This window comes from Chelonoidis abingdonii, chromosome 20 (assembly GCF_003597395.2).
Source record: "Chelonoidis abingdonii isolate Lonesome George chromosome 20, CheloAbing_2.0, whole genome shotgun sequence".
Lineage (NCBI taxonomy): Eukaryota > Metazoa > Chordata > Testudines > Testudinidae > Chelonoidis > Chelonoidis abingdonii.
The window spans coordinates 5,589,738-5,609,645 of record NC_133788.1 but is presented as its reverse complement, the minus strand read 5'-3'; the positions used below and the strand labels follow the sequence as shown (position 1 = coordinate 5,609,645).

Below are 19,908 nucleotides of genomic sequence, written 5' to 3'. Positions count from 1 at the left end.
GGTAGCTAGGTCGATGGAAGAACCAGGGGTTAGGTTGGCGTAACTCCAGCGCTGAGGGCTGTGGGTTTTTCACACTCCTGAGCGACATAGCTGGGTCAGCCAGGCCTGTGAGCAGCAGTGCACAGAACCAGATTCTGATCTCCCTTACCCTGGGTAAATCCACTGCAGACGGCTTAGAACTGGGTACATGAGATCATTTTCAATCCTGATATGTCTGCCTTGTCTGCACCTCTTAATTCCTCTGCTCTTATTATATTGAATGCAGAGCAGAATTGAGGGGATACCATTTGCATGATAGACGTGATATCAGATTGCATTGTATTCCCCACCTGCAGGTGATCAAAATCAGCATCTCTAGTGTCATGAGTACATTGGGTCGCCATGCACTGGTCTGGCACAGCGTGGGGCTTCATCCTTCCTTAATGGGCCATTGGCAGGGGTGTGATTCCACCAGGCATGGAGGACAGGGAATCAGCAGGAGCAGCAAGCAGGACTGGTAGGGAGGAAGGCAGCTCAGAAGGGTAACTCAGGATTGACCACAATCAAGTCAAGAGAAGTGGCTGACAAAAGAAACGGTGATTGATTGGAAGAGAAAAGCTAGTGAGTGAGTTACAGCTACCTGATGTGGGATCAGTCACTCCATAAGAACGGCCCTACTGGGTCAGACCAAAGGTCCATCCCTCCCAGTATCCCGTCCTCCGACAGTGGCCCCTGCAGTCCAATCCGTGGCCTCCGCAGTCTTTCCCTGGTGGCAAGCTGCGCCGTAGTTGAAGGGTTTCTTGCACAACCCTCTGAAGCAGCTGCTGCTGGTGACTGTCTGAGGCAGGATGCGGGAAGAAGCTGGCTGTCAGCTTCAGATTGACCCCCTCCAGCAGGCTCCCCCCCAGCCACACCCCCTGGCTCCTCCTCCAGCCTTTGTCCCTTTCCTGGGCCAGGGGGGCACCTGATCTCTTTGTTCTCCAACACCTTCAGCTCACACTTTGCAGGAGAGGGGCCCAGGCCATCAGTTGCCAGGAGACGGGGTGTCAGCCATTCTCTGTGCAGACATCACACTGGCCCACTGCTCTGCAACAACCACACACCCTTATCCCAGCTCCTAGATACTTAAGAAAGGCACAGGGGAAACTGAGGCACCCAAACAGTATTCAGAGAAAACATTAAGAACATTCCCACTTCGTCACAGGCTGCACCCAGTGCTTGCATGACCCACTGCTGAGCGATGGGGTCCCGATCTGTGCCTGGGCTGCAGGGGATATGAGCAGCCCCTGCCTTTAGCTCCGGATGACCCTGAAGAAGAGCTCTGGTAAACTTCACAGCTTATTTCTCTCACCAGCAGAAGCTGAGCCAGTAAAAGGCATTAGCACTGAATGCAATGAGACAAGGTGGGTGTGGTAGTTTCCCCCCTGCATTCCTCTGCTCGGGTCACTGAGTGTGTGAGCAAAGCTGACAGGGTCTCCCTTGCCAGCCCATGGGGAATATGCAAAGTGCCGGAGAGGGGAGGGACACTGCACCTGTCTGCAGTGGGCTGGGCTGCTCCAACTGCGCCTGACTCAGCTGCTGGCATACCATGGGGGGGCAGAGCTACCTAGGGATGGCATGTGGTAGCACTGGCACCCTGCTCCCCCACCCTGGGAGGGGAGCCCTGTGGCTGCTCCGATCTCTGCTTTGCTCCGGGCTAGCTCCAGCTCTGGGGCGGGGGGGAGCGGCGCCTCCCCCTGGGATCAAAGGACTGGAGAAGGTCTCCAGCCCTGGGAAGGATCAGGTTTGTATCGGTCACCGTTGATTTTGCCGCAGGTGCACACACAAACCGAGAAGAAGAGATTTCTGGTGCTGCGAATCGAAACATGTGGCCAGGCAGAGCGAGACACCTGCTCCTGGAGTCCTTCTTGGGTTGACTTTGTAGCTTTCCACATGTGGTGCTGACCAATTGTGTTTTAAGGGTTATAAATGCTTTAGCATCTCAGCGGCTGCTGCCGTTAAATCATTATTGTCTGGAACACACCATCCCCCACCCCACCTGATTCTTGTCCCCTAATTTCCTGCAACTAGGAAAATCTGAAATCGATCAAAGTTGAAAAAAATGCTTGAAGATAAACATTGAGCTTATCTGCCTGCTCATGTGGCTAGTGGCACAGTGCACCTGGTTGCCTAGAGTAACTGGTCACCAACTAACAATCAAATGAGCAGAGAGCAGCTAGAGATATACTCGCGGGGGGCGCGTAGGGTCAGTGGCCTAGGACAGCTGGATTTATTAGAGAATTGCTGGTTAGGGCTACAGGCCAGATACAAATGTGTGTACGTGTGTGGGTTTGGTGTGTGTCCAGGTGTGAGTGTGTCCATGCATTGTGTGTGTGTGTGTGTGTGTCTATGCATGGATGTGTGTGAAAGAAGCTGAAGAATTTCTCCATGCTGGGATAAGTCCCACTCATGACATGATCGCACCCCCCCAGGTCCATGGAGCCTCGGTTCACAGGACGGGCAGCTCCCGTCCCCCTGTCTGCGGCTCAGGAAGAAAACAGAAGCTACTGCTCGCATCAGGCCCGGGTCATTGACCTGGTTTTACTGATGGGAAAAGAGAGGAGAAGAAACTTGCCACTGTCCCCGAGGGAGCCATGACCCCATCTCCTGATCTCCAGTCCCCATGCTCTACCCACTGCACACCACTGCCGCCTGTGCTACTTGCGCCACGCCTCGACCGCCCCATGGGCTGCCCGAGGCGACAGCCAGCAGGATTGTTCTGTTCTGAGAGATCCTCTCCCACCCCAATGTTCTGTACTGAGAGTTGCGCAGAACAATGCTGAGCTATCGCTCTCCCCGCCACCCGCTCCCCACCCTCCTGCTGCTCTCTGAGGCACACCTGGATTTTTACAATTCCTTCCCTTCTCTAGTCTGCAGCAGCCAACCCCACCTGTCCCTCAAAATGTCAGAGCTGGTCTCCCCCTCTTCCCTCCTCTTTCACACACCCTTCCTTCCCCTCCACTCCCATTGCATCTCCCCCCTCCCTGCCCCAGGCCTTCCTGCCCCTCCCCAGCAGAAATGGCAGCTGGGAGAGGAGGGAGGTGTTTGTGCCAGGACCTGATCAGCAGAGTCAAGAGGCTCAGAATCTCAGGGACATTGTCCAAGAGGAAAGCAGAGGTGAAGGCTTTGCTAGAAAGGCCATGCAGCCGTTCCATGCCCTCTGCCCTGCGGGGAAAAGGCCATTGAATAACACTGAGTTCCTGCGGATGAGACACTTGATGTGTTACTGCTCTTGCCCAGAGATGGATTGGCCCAGCCAATTGGGGCACCCCCACACCCCAAATTGCCCAGCGCTCCTGCTGGGGAGTGAGGGCTTGTCCCGCTCTCCCCACCCACCCGGAAGTGGGGAAAGACCCCATGCCCCAATCTCCAGCAGGAGCGCTGGGTGGGGAGGTGGGGCAGGAGGGACTGCAGGCGGAAGGGGTGGGGAGGGGCCCCCACTCTGGCCCAGGGCCCCACAAACCCCTCATCCACCTCTGTTCTTGCCACACCACTAATACTACCCGGCTCTGTCCAGCAGCAGATCTGAAAGCGCTTACTGTTATCGTGGTTGTACAGAGTGGGAACCAAGATAAAGTGATTTGCCCAAGGGAGGAGAACCCAGCTTTGCTGATGCCCAGGCCTATGCTCGAGCCACTAGGCCACACCAATGGCCCTCAAACGTGTAAGATTTTGGGAAACCACATGGGCACAGTTGGGTTCCAGATCAGCGTGTTACTAACTAGATACTAGCTACAAATTTACAAAGCCTAGGGACACCCCCCCACTGTTGCTGTGTTAGGGGCTGGTGGCTTCCCCCCAGCAGACACTAGAAAAGGCTCACTGCCCCGTTCCCGTCCATGACAACACTCCCCTCCTTACGGAATGGGGCCAGGACTTCATGAGACATGCTGGCAGCGGGATGGCTGGCCTGGGCACCTCTGAGGCTGGGGGAGAACAGGCACTGCCCTGGTATACAGGGGCACGCTGGGCCCCACTAAACAGCGCTGCGCAGGCTGATGCCAATGCATGCCGCACTGTCCTTTTGGATGAAAGGCACCGCATAAGTGCAAGAGCATGAAACGGCATCGCTGGCTGCGCCCACGGTAATGGTACGTTTACTTGCAGTTATGCTGCTCAGCCCAAGATGGCACGGGGTGCTGCCTGGCATTTCTGAGGGGGTATGGCGGGGCTGGTAACGCCCAGCCAGGCTGGGACGCGAGCTGCGTGGACCCTCTGGGCCTGTGGTGTCTCGTCAGCTGTTCTGTAGAACAGCTCCCTCCTGTGGCCCAAGGGCTAAGAGTCCCTGGACTGGGACCGCTGCGGAGGGCGCAAAGGATAACAGCGAGGCAGTGGGTCAAAAATGCAAACTATGGTTTACTTGGCTGGGCGCTGATGAGTTGAAAAGAGAAATCCCCCTTCCCCCAGCAGGATATACAATAACCACAGGAGCTGAACCTCTCATGTCGGCCGGCCGGCCGGCTGGTCCCTGAGGCTGGCTTCCAATAGGGGAGGGGAGAGAGATTGGGTCCTGGTCCTTTAAACAAGTTCTGAGGGTTGGAGGGGAAAGCATCTAAAGCTGCACCACTGCTGGGCTGCTCCATCTCCTGGAGGGACCGCTCCCTCCTGCAGCCTGCTGAGCTGGGGGCCTGCTCCAGAGCCCAGTGACTTCCATGCGTGTTGGGATGAGTCCCTGCTCCTCCCCAGGGCCTGGCTGGGGTCCTGCGGTGCTGGAATCTTAGACTCCTGGGATAGATCTGGGAAGGGCGGGGGCGAGAGGGGGTTGGCTTGATCTCTTTCCTCAGCACTTGCTGGTCCGAGGGGGCCAGGGGCTGGCTCTGTTGCAGGGCTGCAGACTTCGGAAAGGGCTCCCGTCAGAGATCAGGTGCCTCCCTGAAGCCACACTGACGTGAGCAGGGGTTGTGCACAGATCCCTGGGCTCCGGCCTCCCAGCGCATGAAAGCACAGGTGCGCCAGGGCTCACGTTGGCCCGGCAAGGGCAGGGCTGTCATTCTAGCCCGAAGGCTCCTGTGTCAATTGCAGGTGGTGGGGAGGGTGTGGTGCTGAGGGGTCATCCTGTGTTCAGGTGCCAATCAGCCGACTCCACCTCTGGCTGGAATTTGCGTCTGTGACAGGATCGCGATTCTAGACCCAGGCCCAAGCTTCCCTGGCACTTAAGAGGAGCGTGGTGCGGGGCCCGGCCCTGCACCCATGTGAACCTGGAGCCGCAGCTGCAGTGCAGGCGGGCCGGGAACACCTCCATCACGTTCCCGCTGATAGGACAGAATGGGATCAAAGCAGGGGGGGCCATTAGCCAGGGAGGAGATAGTCTTTGTTTCTCAAGGGCTTTTTAATCCCTTCGGCTCTGTAAATGGAGCTCGGCTCTCTTCACGGGATTGCCCTGCCACTAGCTCCTCCAGTTATTTTGGCTTCATAAATAGTTCCAGGAGGTGAGTAAAGCCTGCGAGAAACAAATGACCGAGGTGCCCTGAGTGTCACCCATGCCCAGCCCCATGCACCAGGCAGCTGCCTCTTGGAGTTAATAGAAATGACCCTTTGATTGGCAGGTGCAGAGGGCGTGGCCTGTGTTCCCCCTCTTCCCCAGCTGTTGCTCTGTGTCCTGTAAAGTCAGCCACAGGGAAGTGGGAGGAAGCAGGGCAGGCCAGGCCAGGCTAGATACCCCAGATGGGGAGCATGGAGCCTCCCCTCTCCCAGGGCTGGGGATCCTACAGCACCAGGGTGAGTGTGGGAGGCTGGGGCCTGGGGTGTGTGAGTGGGATGCTGGGGTTTGGAGCACGTAGGGGACACGGGGCAGCAGGGCGTGCGATGGGGACGCTGGGGTTCAGGGAGCGTAGGGGACACTGGGGCTGGGGTATATAGGGGATGCTGGGCAGCAGGGTGAGTGATGGGGAGGCATGGGGCCCAGGGTGCATAGAGGACACTGGGGCCGGGGTTTAAAGGGATTGCCTGCAGCAGGGTGCGTGATGGGGAGGGCACAGGGTGCGTACGGGACACTGAGGCTGGGGTATCTAGGGGATGTCGGCAGCAGGGTGGGTGATGGGGAGGGCATGGGGTGTGTATGGGACACTGAGGCTGGGGTATTTAGGGGATGCCGGCAGCAGGGTGGGTGATGGAGAGGGCATGGGGTGCGTATGGGACACTGAGGCTGGGGTATCTAGGGGATGCCGGCAGCAGGGTGGGTGATGGGAAGGGCACGGGGTGCATAGGGGACACTGAGGCTGGGATATCTAGGGGATGCTAGCAGCAGGGTGGGTGATGGGGAGGGCACGGGGTGTGTGCGGGACACTGAAGCTGGGGTATCTAGGGGATGCTGAGCAGCAGGATGTGTGATGGGGAGGCACGGGGCCTGGGGTGCGTAGGGGACACTGGGGCCGGGGTATATAGAGAATACCGGCAGCAGGGTGCGTGATGAGGAGGGCATGGGGTGCGTAGGGGACACTGGGACCAAGGTATATAGGGGATGCCAGCAGCAGGGTGCGTGATGAGGAGGGCATGGGGTGCATATGGGACACTGAGGCTGGGGTATCTAGGGGATGCCGGCAGCAGGGTGGGTGATGGGGAGGGCATGGGGTGCGTAGGGGACACTGAGGCTGGGGTATCTAAGGGAGGCCGGCAGCAGGGTGGGTGATGGGGAGGGCATGGGGTGTGTATGGGACACTGAGGCTGGGGTATCTAAGGGATGCCGGCAGCAGGGTGCGTGATGGGGAGGGCATGGGGTGCGTAGGGGACACTGGGGCCAAGGTATATAGGGGATGCCAGCAGCAGGGTGCATGAAAGGGAGGCACGGGGTGTGTACATGGGATGCCAGGCTTCAGGGAGTGCCAGCGTGCTGACTGCTGAGCCCGGGACGATGGCCTGCAGGAAGCTCTGGGCTCCTATGGGGAAGCGGCTGGCGAGTGAGGCCGGGGCATGTCGCTGGGGGGCTGGGGTGGAGCCGGCGATGGGGGGATGTGGTGGGTGTCGTACTCCCTCTCTCTGAAGGACCCGGCACGTGGCTCCTCCGGGACTGCGGGCTCCTCTCGCCTCCAAAGCTTAAAGCTGTAAACAACACACACACGCAGCTGGTGAACAGCATGGCCCACGCGGCGACAAAGCCGGCAGCTCGGCGGGCACAGCACCCAACCTTTCTCCCGCAGCGCCAGGCCGCCTGGCTGCTTGGGGTTTAGGGAGGGCTGTGTCTACTCTAGCCCAGTGCTAGGGGCGTGGGGGCACGACCGGGGCATGCTAGCCCCCACCCTGGCTGCTGTTCTCTGACCCCAGGGTGCTAAGCAGAGAGGGTCGGTGCTGCGTGAGTGCCAGGTGGGGATGGCATATCCAGAACCTTTCCACTGGCCTGGGCTCACAGCTTCCTGTCCCCCCAGGTCTAGCCCATCTCTGCTTCAAGGCTCAGCCGGGCTGCGCCTTCCTCTGGGCATCGGCACTCACCACTCGTAGGCGACAGTGCAGAGGAACAAGATCACCAGGATGCCGATGAAGCTGGAGAGGATGGAGGTGATGACGACCATGGTGCCGCTGCGCCTGCCGGGCCAGGTGTCAATGGAGCTCGCCTTGCGACCTGGGGCACAAGGCAGGGAAGCTTTCACCGCAGGCATGGACGGGGTCGGGGACGGGATGGGAGGTGCTGGGGACAGTGGTGGGGACTGAAGGGATCCAGCAGGGAAGGGAGGAGAGGAAATAGGGGGAGGATGGCAGAAGCTGGGATCGTTTAGGGCCAGCTCCCTTAGTGCTGCTCAGACAGTCACTTCCCTCTCCCGGGTTTGTATGGGTGGCCCGATGTCCTGGTAGCTCAGTGTCTGATTCCCAATAGGAAGCTGTAACGTAGCCTGGTCACTCAAGGCTTCTGACTGAGTATCAGGCTGTAGGGCCTATAGGGAGGTGGAAAGCTGTTCTACTGACTCACCCTGGCAATTAGACCAGGTGAGCCCAATTAACAACTCAGGAGGTTAAAAGGCTGAGTATCTCTGAGCAGGGAGGGACAGGGGCCTGCAAGGAGACACCCTGAAAACTGCCAGCTCTGGCTAGTATGTACCATCCTGTCTAACAAACCCAGAAAGCATGCAGAGGCTGAGTCAGGAACCCAAGCCCTTATGTGCTGCCTTGAGAGTGAGGGTGGGATCAGCCTCCTTTACAAGGCTTAAAGGAGACAAGAACCCTCCCCCAAGATGCTTACAATGGAAGACGCCCCTTCCCTGTTCTTCCAGGGTTACCTTGCTTCAGCATAATTTGTTGGGACCATCTTGTCTCTGCCTTGGACCCATTGGTATCCAGGATGAGAAATTTCACTCTGAAAGAGAGGGTGACAAAAGGAGAGAGAAAGTCAATGAAATCTGGCAGGGCTCCAGCCCATGCTGGAGCATCAGGGATGCAGGTGCAAACGGCAAAGCCACTTAGACCTATCACGCTTGGAGAGCAAAACTGACCCAACTTGTCACCAACAGATCTTGGGTCTGTCTGTCCATAGGTTGTCTCCAGACAGCTGGCCCAAGACATCTATCAATTGGATCTTCTGCTGGTACATCTCGATGCAGCTCCACTGAATTCAGTGGAGCTATGGTGAATGACACCAGTAGAGGATCTGGCTCTTCCCCCTTGCCATCACCTTTACCCCGACTCCTAGTTTTTCAAGGCCGGAAGGGCCCATTCTGATCACGTAGCTGGACCTCCTGCAGAACCTTCCCCACTCATTCCTGGGTCGAGCCCTTAATTCCCACTTGTGCCATAGCATACTTGTTAGAAAGCCATCCGCTCTGGCCTTAGAGACTTCAGAGATAGAGGCTGCCCTGGGTCCCAAGGTCGGTTGGCCCAGTGGTTAATTACCTTCACTATTAAATACTTATGCCTTATTCTTAGTCTGAATTCATTGAGTCTCAGCTCCCAGACAGTGGAACTTATTTGAACTTTCTCCGCTAGATTAAAGACTCCCCAAAGCAGATGTCCAGTATTATCAGGCTTTGGTATCTCAGGACCTAGGTACGACAGCGATTGGCAGGTGCACTGTATGCTAAGAGCGACACTCAGACTGCTGTGGTTAAGGATATGATTTAGCCACGGAGGTCACAGATTCTGTGATTTTACCGGACCTCCTTGACTTTGGGTTCAGCCATCAGCAGTGGGGACGGAGGGCTGGAGCTGTATGCCCCTCCCCCATGGGGGTGGGACTTGGGCTGTCAGTTCCCCCACCACCTGGGATGGGACTTGGGCTCTGAGCTCCCCCATCCAGGGTCCAGCTATCATTCCCCCTCCCCTACAGCTCTCTCTTTCCCATCTTATGGCCAGGGCCGGCTCCAGGCACTGGCCGACCAAGCATGTGCTTAGGGCGGCACCTTGGGGTGGGACGGCGTGGCACTCAGCTTTCTTTTTTCTTTTTCTTTTTTTTTGCTTTGTCAGGGCAGCGCTGGAGGGATTTCTTTTTGTTTCAGTGGCGCGGCGCTCGGGGGGGTGGGGCTTTGGGCGGCGCAGTGCTTGGGGGGGCGGCTTGGCCCCGCACTCAGAGAGGGGTGGGGGTTTGGCGTGGTGCTCAGAGGGGGGAGGGGGCTTGGCGCAGTGCTTGGCGGGGTGGGGGCTTGGCGCAGCGCTGAGGGGGTGGGGGCTTTGAGTGGTATGGCCTGGGAAGGTGGGGGCTTGCGCAGTGCTTGGAGTGCAGGGCTTCAGGCGGCGTGGTGCTCGGGAGGGTGAGGGTTTTGGCGGTGCAGCGCTGGGGGGGGCAGGGCTTCAGGCGGCGTGGTGCTCGGGAGGGTGGGGGTTTTGCCTTATTGACAGTGTATGGACTCAAAGTCCCCCTTAAGTAGGAGGGATTGGTTAAAGAATACAGCTCCTGACTAGAGAGACAAACACATTGCAACGCAGCTCAAATTCCACCATGGTTACCCTTGTTTACCAGGGACCACACCCTGCCTGCAAGTGCATGGAGCACAGGGAGACATCTAGTGGCTGAATGTTATTCTGCAAGTAGCCTATCCTCACACAGCATGAGGAACTATTTCTGAAGTAGAAGAGAGGTTTGTTCTCTATCTTTCTGTGTCCGTACAAACCTCCAAAATGCAAAGCCTTCTGGTGCCAGCAAATTTCCTGGGTGAGATCCTGCCCTGAGACACACCTGCACAACCCCACTGAAGTCAACGGGCTGGAAGGATGGATACTAAAAGCAGAATCTAACCCAATTCTCCTCTCAGGTAGCCAGCACAGGGGACTTCTCTGGTTGCTTCCCTGGTGATGCCCCTTTCCCCAGCACCATGTGGGATTAGATATCTGCAAACCACTCCGCCCGCCATACTCAGGAGTTAGCTGGTGTCTAGCTGGGGAGTAACGCTTCAGAAATAAGGGGAGAAAGCTAGAACGGAAGAACAGTGAGAAGAGAGAAGGAATGTCTTTTTCCTGAGCGGCAGGTGAGGAAGAGCATCAGGACTGCGAGGACGGCAGAAATGAACATGCTGGGGCACTTCTCGTTAAAGAGCCCGGTAATTACAAAAGGCAACTGAGTGGCTGGAGTGGAAGGAGGTGGCAGAGCCAGCCCTGTGATCTAGGAACCAGGATCGAGCCGGCTCCTTAAACTTCCTTGCACCCCAGCCAGCCCAGCTTAGCAAATGCATGTGCTGGATTCTATGCATGAGTGAATTTTAGACTGGGAAAGAGCAAGCTTTGATGGTGTGAAGCTTGCTGGGGTGCTGCACTGATTGGAGGAGACAGAAAGCCAGAGAGGATGGGAATGGGACGGGGGAGTTAACATTAAAGAGATTGAATTTGTTATCAGGAATCTCTTTGGGGCAGGGACCATCTGTCTATCCTGTATCTGTACAGCACCTTGCACAGTGGGGCCCTGGTTCAGGAAAATGGTTCCTAGGTGCTACTGCAAATACAGGTGATAATAAACCTCTAATCTCTAACTATATGGGACTGTTTCCTCCTGCTGCCATCAGCATGAGCCCTCTGCCTGCCCAGGAGTTACTCCTGATTTCCGCTGTGTGAGGGAGAAGGCCACCAGGCCCCTATCTGTTGGGCTGCCTGGGCTCAGACCGTCATACCTGTAAGGCCCAGGATGAGGCAGGGGTCCATTGCAGTACTCCAGGCTGTGGTCATCTTTGCAGGAGGTGTCACTGCCAACCCGGAGCACACTAGTGGCCCTGTTTTCAGCACATGGGTAGAAGGCTAGGGAAGTCTTCAGCGTCATGTAATGGAGAGCGGTCGATAGCTTCTGGTAGGGAGGGATTTGGATCTTTGAGGTTGGATTTTTGAAATGAGATGTGACTGCGGATGAAAGAGAAGAGAGCGTTACCAGATTAGGGCTGGGCTGGTGGTCAAGGTAGTTGACTTGGGAGATGGTCGGTCCATTCCCAGCTCTGTCACTGACTGCCAGGCTGACCCTGGGCAAGTCACTTAATCCCACAGTGCCTCAGTTTCCCCATATGTAAATCCTTCGTCATGTCACAGATGTGCTGGGAAGCTAAAGCCATTGGTGCTGAATGGCACAGATGCTGTGGAGATAGGGATCCTAGAAAAGCCTCTAAATACACTGAAAAAACCTGCACCCCAAACCCCATAAGCATAGAAAGGCACAGGTTCGGAATGGGGATTGATTTGGGGCAGACCCCTGACTGCTAAGGTCATTGCTTGAGCAAATTCAGCATCCCCCTGTGGCTGTGAATAAGGATGAAGCTTGGGTTTATCTGCACTGAAAGCACAAGCTGTTACTCCTTGGGCCAGCATAGGATCTACATTAGCGAGAGCAGTGTTAGGGCGTGTGACCTGAACAGGGGTCTGGCTTCACTGCAGAGTTAACTGTGAGGCTAATCCGAGTGCTCAGATCCAGGGGCTGTTCACCTGAGTTAACTCTGCAGCGAAGACCTTCCCTAGATCTGACTGTCTGCTCGGTGGGTGGGGACCATGTTCAGCCCAGCTGCTGCATTACTGGCTGTCTTGCCAATGACTCCAACGCCCAGCGCCTCAGGGCCTAAGATACGTGTCGCAGTGTGAACGGACGCACGAGGGATGGCCCACGGGCGGGCACTCTCCTGCTGCGAGCGCCTGCCCTGGCAATAATTCCGCCCTGTGCACACCAGGAATCAAAATCGCGAGAGTAGACCGGGGATGGCACATCGCCAAGCCGTGTGCAGTGAAACCCTTGTGCCCAACGCCTGCTGGTCCCAGCAAGGGTGCTGCCGCGCTGGGACAGAGAGAAGTGCATCACATCGGGCACGGAGAACAGGCTAACGCTGCAAATCGGCGCCGGCTGAAACAGAGACACATGCTGCTGGGCTGAAATGCACAGGACGTTTGCGATTTCCCAGTGCTGGGGAATGGCCAAGATGCTGTGTCTACACTGCAGAGCCGTCTTCTGTCAGCCTAGCTCATCTACACTGCGTTGGCACAGGGACAGTGGTTTTTCCACAGAGACAGCACAGCTAGGCCGGGATCCGTTTTAAGGGAGAACCAGGCTTTATTCTACAAACACAGAGCACCCTCCATGGAAATGGGGCAGTGGGTGATGAACGTGAGATCACTGCCAGCCAGGCTGGCTGGGTTAGGCATCCAGAGGATTCTTGCTCTCCTAGGAATGCTGGCAGGTCGTTAGCTTCTCGATCTGCAGCGGGATTTTTTCAAAGGGCCGGGTAAAGCGATCTAGCTATAAAGAGCTGTTGTCCCCACGCTCAGATATGAGCAATCCAAAGTCACGCTCCAGGGCGTAAGGTGAGGGCTGCAGGAGCATTTCCCCTCCATTCCCAGCATTGTGCAATTGGCTAGGTGCATAATGGAGCAAAGTGTTCTCCTGAAGCCGCAGCTAGAGGCAAGATACCAAACCTGAAGGACCGGCGGCCTGATCCAGTGTGGCAAACCCCACATTCCTAGGAATCTCTAGAGCCCAGCCTAAAATTTCATGCAAACACGGATTTCTCTGAGCTCATTTAAATTAGGGGCCAGGGTGTCCTTTGACTCTCTCTACCGCTTGGCTGGGCACAGTGCAGCTCATTTGGATGGCAGCTTTCCACCCTGCCTGACTCTGGCCTGGACAGAGGATCTTCTTTAGCTTCCCGCTAGCTCAGGCCTCAGCGAATTGAGGCAGCCAACTTCAGAGGTTACTTTGAAAATGCGAGCCTCCCTGACTAGCCCAAGGCCGCAGAGTGAGTCAGTTGCAGAGCCGGGACTAAAACACAGGCCTCCTAGTGCCGTGCTCTGACCCCGTTGCCTTTACTAGGGCAGGGAGTAACCCAGTGTAGCAGCACATTGGCGCCACTTAGAGAGGAGACACAGCCCTACAATCTCCTAAGCGAGCCAGAGGAAGGACAAGCCAGAAGGGCTGTGAACTTCCTCCTCATACAGTGCCATATCGGGGCTGGCAAAGGTTGTTGTAGGCAGAGGGAAAGGTGCCTGGTGGGGTCTGGAACCACACGTACCGTTAGTGAAGGCGACGACCAGCCAGATGTCATCAGTGCTGTTCACGTACTGATCGAAGATGCAGATGGGCTGGTCCAGCGTGAAGGTGGTAGCGGTGAGCTTCCCTTCCAGCGACTTGGCAGTGATCTGGGGCGTGTAGGGGATTGTCTCTGGAGAAACAAACACACAGAGTGAGGCCGCGAGGCTCGGGGCGGATACGGGGCCCAGCAGAGAGGGGGCGGGGAACCCACCCTTTCTCATTTCCCGCTGAACACAGGTGTTCCCCAGCATTGTCACCGGGCTGACGGGCCCACAGCAGTGGTGACCACGGCGCGAGCATTGCTGGAGAGCCCCCTGTCGAGAGCCGTTCAGCCTCCACACCCTGGGGGCCAGATTCTGAGCTCAGCTGCATCAGTATAAATCTGGAGTAACCCCCCTCAAATGAGCATGAGGCAGCCGGTGAGCTGTGACAGCTGCTTACCCTGCTGCCCAGGATGGACTCGGGGTTCTATTGGGCTGCCCTTGGTCCAAATCTGGCCCTCCGTCTCCCAGCAGAGACCACCCGCCAGGGCGCTCGTTAATAGTTCCAGTCGTCGTGCCCATTTCACACAGGTGACCAACGAGGCTGTTGGCTCTTATCAGCTTAGACCCAGAGCAGACCTGAATCCGTGTCCGAGATGAGAAAGGCTCAGTAGCACCCACCCAGTACCCTCGCGTGTCCCTCAGCACGAGTCACAAAGGGACTGGACGTGGCTCTAGATCACAAGCAGATCCAGCGTTATCGTACTTAGTGCTGAGGGATCTAAGACTTCGTGCCCAAGCCCGGGCCTCTGATCACAAGCCGGATTCACTGAATGGACCCTACTGGCATCTGGGGCCTGCTCCTCAGCTGGCGTCATTTGGCTACCGAGGTAAATGGGCACTGCTCCTTTGACTTCCCTGGAGTGATCCCGATTTACACCAGCTGAGGATCTGGCTCTCAGCATCCAATGTGATGGATGCCCCCGCCAGTGCTGGAAAGAACTTCCTGCAGACCAGCTAAACTCAGTCCCTTAGAGCAGTGGGAATCCGGAGTCAAGCCAGATTCACACTGGTTTAGCTGAGCAAAGTTCCCCCCCCCAATATGAAATTAGAGCCGCCCGTGTCGGGGAGAACTGGGGGGCCCGATGAGAGAGCTGCTGAGCTGAAGGGACAGGGAGGGTCCCGCAGTTGCCATCCTGCAAGGCACAGGGGAGTCCCCATTGTCATGGGCACGGCAGCTGGTGATGTCATGTGGTGTCAGTACTGACGCAGCACCCTGCCTGCCCCTGGGGGGCAGTGTCACCCCAACCCGGTGTGATGTTGTGACTCGAACTCAGCCACGTCGTCACGCAGCAACACAATAGCACCAGCGGGTCACTGTGCCCTGCTGGGTAAACACAAACTCGCGCCAGGAGCGCCGTCCGTGCTGATATGCTCAGCACATTGCAGTCTGTGGGCTCAGGACGTCTTCGATGGCCTGGCCGCCTGGACCCCAGCTCCCCACCTGGGAGCCCCACTGCCCCACGGAGCTCACCTGCTCTGGCATGACGTGGGCAGCGCCAGCTTCTGGGATCATGTGCCCCCCTCGGGCATGGAGAGGCCTGAGAGGGCAATTCAGCTTCCGCAACCCAGCCAGCCCCGTGGCCTCTCTGCTGCGGCTGACACAAAGGGCTATTTGGTGACAGGGGCAGTGGGGAACTGGACTGAGTCCGCAGGCTGGCACCAAATCGCTCGTTCCCACAAGCCACATGCCTGAGGCGCAAGGCTCTGTATCTCCATCGCCATCCAAGCGATAGAGACCCACCTCCTGCTCAGGCTATGCTGAGGGACCATCCTGGGACAAGGCCCCGTTCCCCCTCGCCAAGGGAAAGCCCTGGTGGGAGCCAGCCCAACTCCATCCTGAAGCCAGGGCTGCCTTCCCCAGCGGGTAACTGCCCCAGACTGCAGCTAATGAACTCGTCAAGTGTCTGATTGCTCCAAAGGCCTTGGAGGTCAAGGGGCCCCCTGGTGGGCTTCGGCTCAGGCCCCAAACTGCTTCCCAACAGCAGTCTGAGCTCCTAATACACGCAGGGGGCTTGGATTCCCCCCGGCAAAGTCCTTCTGGGGAAAAGAAGTCTCCCAGATTCTCTCCCTCTGCTAAGTATTTAGGGGAAGATATCCTTCGATTCCACAGCTTTCCCTTCCTCACTCATTCACCCCATGGCTTCTCCCTTCCTCTCCCCACCCCACAGCATCCCTCCCCATCCACCCACCCCATAGCGTCCCTCCCCACCCTTCCACCCTATCAGATCCCCCTCTCAGCCCATTCACCCCACAGCTTCTCCCTTCCTCTCCTGACCCCAGAGTGTCCTTTCTCACCCATCCATCCCCAAACCTCCCCTTCTCTGCCCATTCACTTCATAGCGTCCCTCCCCAACCACCCCATAGCTTCCCTCACCCTCCACCCACCCCATCGCTCTCCCTTCCCTCCCCATCCACCTGCGCCTCCCCAGAGGGCAGCACTACCAGCCCACTCTCCGCTGTTATAGTCAAAAGATTCACCTAGGACCCTGCCCGCGCAGAGCCCAGTCAGCACCACCAGCAGCAGCAGCGGTAGCTCCATCGCAGCCGAGGACAGCCTGGATTCTCTGTCTGCGTCTTGGCCTGACCTGGAGCATGCAGCTGGGACAGCGAGGTCCCCTGTGGCTCGCTCTCTGTCCTGGGAACTAGTGTGAAGAGGATGGCAGAGGGGAAAGATCTCCCCCACCCCGGCCCCGTTCAGATATGTCCCTGCCCCCAGGGTCTCTGCTGTGCCCTCCAGTTCCCAGCCACCTGCATTCCTTGGAGGCCCAGATAGCAAACAGGCCGGGCTGGTTCTTCAGCAAAGCGCCAGGGCCCCAAAGGCTGGCAATGAAAATGCAGTCACGGAGCTGGGAGTGAGGACAATTCCCTCTGGCCGGGGCAGAGAGAGCCCAAGGCTAGCGGCCGTTCCCCTCTGGAGGCTGGATTGGGCTAGCCCAGGGCCTGCAACCTTCAGTTCAAGCCCAGTTAGGCTTGCAGGAGTGGAATGAACGTCCCCGTGGCTGGGTGTCCTTGCATGCTGCCTTGCTCCACTCAGTCCCCAGTGGCTGAGCCTGACTCCCAGGCTCCTGTGTTGCTCCCCAGGGGCCTGGATCTGAACCTCACTCACCTGGGAAGGCAAGAGGCCGAGCTCTGGGCAAGGATCCCTAGGTGAGGTTCCCTGGCCTTTGTTCTGCAGGAGCATCACAATGGCCCCTTCTGGTCTTAAAAGCCCTGAAGTTGAGGGAGGTTTGGCAGAGTTTTCATAGCCTCCCATGCGCTCACACCCATTAAATTACCCTCGGCGGTAGGAGGGTATTGCTGATGGAGACACAGGGAGGTGTAGGATCAGCATGGTCAGAAGGGTTCAGCACCCACCCCGGGCCAGATTTTCAGCCATCAGCTGCTGAGATCTTTCCAACATCTGTCCCTTCGTTAGGTGCCTGCAGAGGATTGGGGCTCTTTGAACCCCTAGCCCACTGTGGGGTCGTGAACATCAGCACCCATGTACCTTTTCCTCCATCACCTAGCAGGGTGGTGGCGGAGCGAGACATTGGGAGTGAAACTCCCGAGTCCCAGTCCAATGCCAGGGCTGCCAGGCCACCTGTCCTGAACCCACTCCAGCCTTATTCGATTTGGGTTAATCTCTAGAGTGGACTGATCCAAACCCACACATCTTTCCACGCGGGGTCCGGTTCAACTTCAGCTCCGAGCGTTACGCCTCAGGCCTCTGATTATAAACAGAATCAGGTTGATCAGTGGATGGAGAGCGCTCTTCATTTCGTGCATTTCACAGTGTTTTACACAGATGGGTCAATAGCGTTATGCCCATTTTATAGATGGGAAAACTGAGGTGCAGAGCCCTCCAGAGCTGATGTTCCCAAAATGGGCTTTAATTCTGAGTGGCTCAGTATTTGAGCCTCATGGCTTTGAATGAGCACCTCTGCAAGCCTGGCCCACTGTGTGTCCAACACTGGGACCCCAAATTGGAGGCACCTACATTTAAAGGCCACTTTTGAAAACTTTGGCCCCCGTGACTTACCCAAGGTCACATAGTGAGCAAGTAGCACAGCTTCCTGATGCCTAGATGGTGCCTTTATCCACTGCACCGTGCTGCCTTATGGGCTTCAGAACTGTACTGTGCACACGTCGGTGACAGGCTAATTCCTATCTTGTCCCACTCCCTTCTGGGCCTGCGGGGCTGGAAACACGCCTGCCCCCCACCAGCTTCCACACAGCATTCCGGCCATTCCAGAGAGCGCAGAAAAAGCTCTTCCCGAATGTGGTGTTCTTGCAAAGTGAGAGGGTCCTGCCCCCAGTTCCGGCACTGAGGTTATTACAGAGACAGGTGGATCTGTTTCAAGGGTAATTAGGAGAGAGGAGTGTACAAATCACCAGGAAAAGGAAGCTCTCTGGGCCGGACTGCATCTTTAGTGGACAGAGAGTAAATCGGGGCTGGGGCGGGGTTTCCAATGACATCAAAATGTTACCTAAGGAGAATCCAGACAGGCTGAAATCCTGCCCCACAGAGATCTTTGGGACTTTTGCTCCTGTCGTCAATGGGGCCAGGATTTCACCCTAAAGGTATAAATTGGGGCCACTCATTTAATCCCAGATATTTGGGGTGAGTTTTTTGGGGAGCATTTTTGTCAGAGAGAGAGATTGATGGGGCCAAATGAACCAGTATCTGCTCCACTCTTTAGAAGGCCCCATCCTTGCACTGTTCATTCGGTAACTACAGTGGCTAGAACCCAGGCCTTGCCCCTTGTGTGCAGAACCTGGTCAGATGCACGGAACAGACGCACACTGTCCATGCAATGAGACATGAATGCACTCAATATAGACACCAGGTTTCCAGACAGCAAAGCCACATATCTTGACACGTCTCTATTTCCATTGAAGTGTCATTTCAACGAGCTAAACCACTTTGTCCTTAATTCCAATAAGCACCTTTAAGATCTCCGGCGGGTTTCCATTTTTTTCCCTCTAAATTCACCTTTCTTGCCATGAGATTTGCCTCCAGCTTACAAACTGTACCTCGTTCTTTTCTGTTCCTCGTTACAGGACTGCAAGGCCCACTTGGCAATGGGCTCTGCCCCCATTGACTTCTTCTGAAAAGTGCGGCTAATGTTACCCCCCACCGTGGGAAGGTGCTTTGGGCTCTACAGATGAAAAGCGCTAGCCGAGAGCTTGGTGCTATTATCATGATCAGGCTGTGGGACTCTATGCAGGAGGAAGGTGAAAATCAGAACAGCTTCAATATGGCAATTTACACCAAGTGATCAGCTGGCCCCTTGCCTCCATTTGGGATCAGGGGGTAACTTGGATTCCTGTTACCTTAGAAACATTTGACAGCAGCCTGAAGGGGGGTTCCAAAGAGGATGGAGCTCGGCTGTTCTCAGTAGTGGCGGATGACAGAATAAGGAGCAATGGTCTCAAGTTGCAGTGGGGGAGGTTTAGGTTGGATATTAGGAAACACTATTTCACTTGAGGGTGGTGAAGCACTGGAATGGGTGCCCTAGGGAGGTGGTGGAATCTCCTTCCTTAGAGGTTTTTAAGATCTGGCTTGACAAAGCCCTGGCTGGGATGATTTAGTTGGGAATTGGCCCTGCTTTGAGCAGGGGGTTGGACTAGATACCTCCTGAGGTCCTTTCCAACCCTGGTATTCCATGATTCTATGTACATGCTGGGCTTCCCCATTCACATTCACAGCCATAACCGCCCACAGTCAACATGCCCCCACCCCAAGCATTAGCCGGCCGGGGCAGCCAGGGAGAGCTAAGCAGCAGGTGATGGCAAGAGATGTAGGGAAGAATCAGCTCTGCCAGTGGCTCTAAGACCCATTACCCATAGGAAACAAGAAAGAGCCATGGGTTGCACACAGCCTGGTTGGGGGCATAGCTAGGGCACGCCAAACGGCTGCACAGGGCGACCACGTCGTCCTCTGCGACTCAGCATTACAGGGCGGCAGAAGAACCCTCCGGTGTGGAGTCCCGTGGACGTGGTGGGACTCAGCAGCGCAGTGTCCTGCTGCCAAGGGCTGCTCCCAGGCAAGGCCGGGGGAGCTCTGTCAGTGAGCTGGCCGGCATTAGGCAGTGACCTGCCTTCGCCACGTGAGACATTTGTGCACCACCACGAGTCACTGGTTGATGGAGCCCCTGGGCACCGTTCAGCGGCTTGGCTGACATCTTTACAGGGTCAGTCCCCAGCTAATAACAAACCAACCATCGCCCTGGCCTAGGCACTAGGGATAACTGGAGAGAACCTGGATTCTCTGCATTCCTTACCGCATGGCCCATCCAGCTAGTACCAGGCTCACCCGAAAAGGTTCACAGCGCCAGCCTAGTCCAGCTGCAAGCTGCACAGGCGTCCAACCCCCCTTTATCTGCCAGTGGTGCTGCTCCAGTCCAGGGCCCCCATCCCGGCCTGCTAATGCAGCGTGCTAATGACTTGGCTCATTCC

The 19,908-nt window shown here is 56.6% G+C and overlaps 1 protein-coding gene across 2 annotated transcripts; it reads right to left on the bottom strand.

Moving 5' to 3' along the window:
• Positions 1-6,664: 6,664 nt before the first annotated feature.
• LOC116823468 (uroplakin-3b-like) lies at positions 6,665-17,236 on the bottom strand. Of its 2 annotated transcripts, XM_032778034.2 has the most exons (6): positions 15,949-17,236; positions 13,407-13,556; positions 11,040-11,262; positions 8,226-8,302; positions 7,444-7,573; positions 6,665-7,056 (listed from the first exon to the last, which is right to left on the bottom strand). In XM_032778034.2, exons 1-6 carry the CDS (start codon positions 16,007-16,009, stop codon positions 6,894-6,896), a joined length of 804 nt encoding a protein of 267 aa, XP_032633925.1. In that variant the 5' UTR covers positions 16,010-17,236; the 3' UTR covers positions 6,665-6,893. The 2 variants fall into 2 exon arrangements, with proteins under 2 accessions (XP_032633925.1, XP_032633924.1); XM_032778033.2 differs by lacking the exon at positions 15,949-17,236 and having other exon boundaries at positions 13,407-13,916.
• Positions 17,237-19,908: the final 2,672 nt, after the last annotated feature.

What these genes read in the sequence shown, in the direction of transcription:
- LOC116823468 (XM_032778033.2), bottom strand. Translation starts at nt 13,677, where the DNA reads ATGCTGGGGAACACCTGTGTTCAGCGGGAAATGAGAAAGGGTGGGTTC. An exon ending in GGTCGTCGCCTTCACTAACG is followed by an intron (nt 11,263 to 13,406) that starts GTACGTGTGGTT and finishes TTTCATCCGCAG; the next exon opens with TCACATCTCATTTCAAAAAT. An exon ending in TGCACTGTCGCCTACGAGTG is followed by an intron (nt 7,057 to 7,443) that starts GTGAGTGCCGAT and finishes TGTTGTTTACAG; the next exon opens with CTTTAAGCTTTGGAGGCGAG.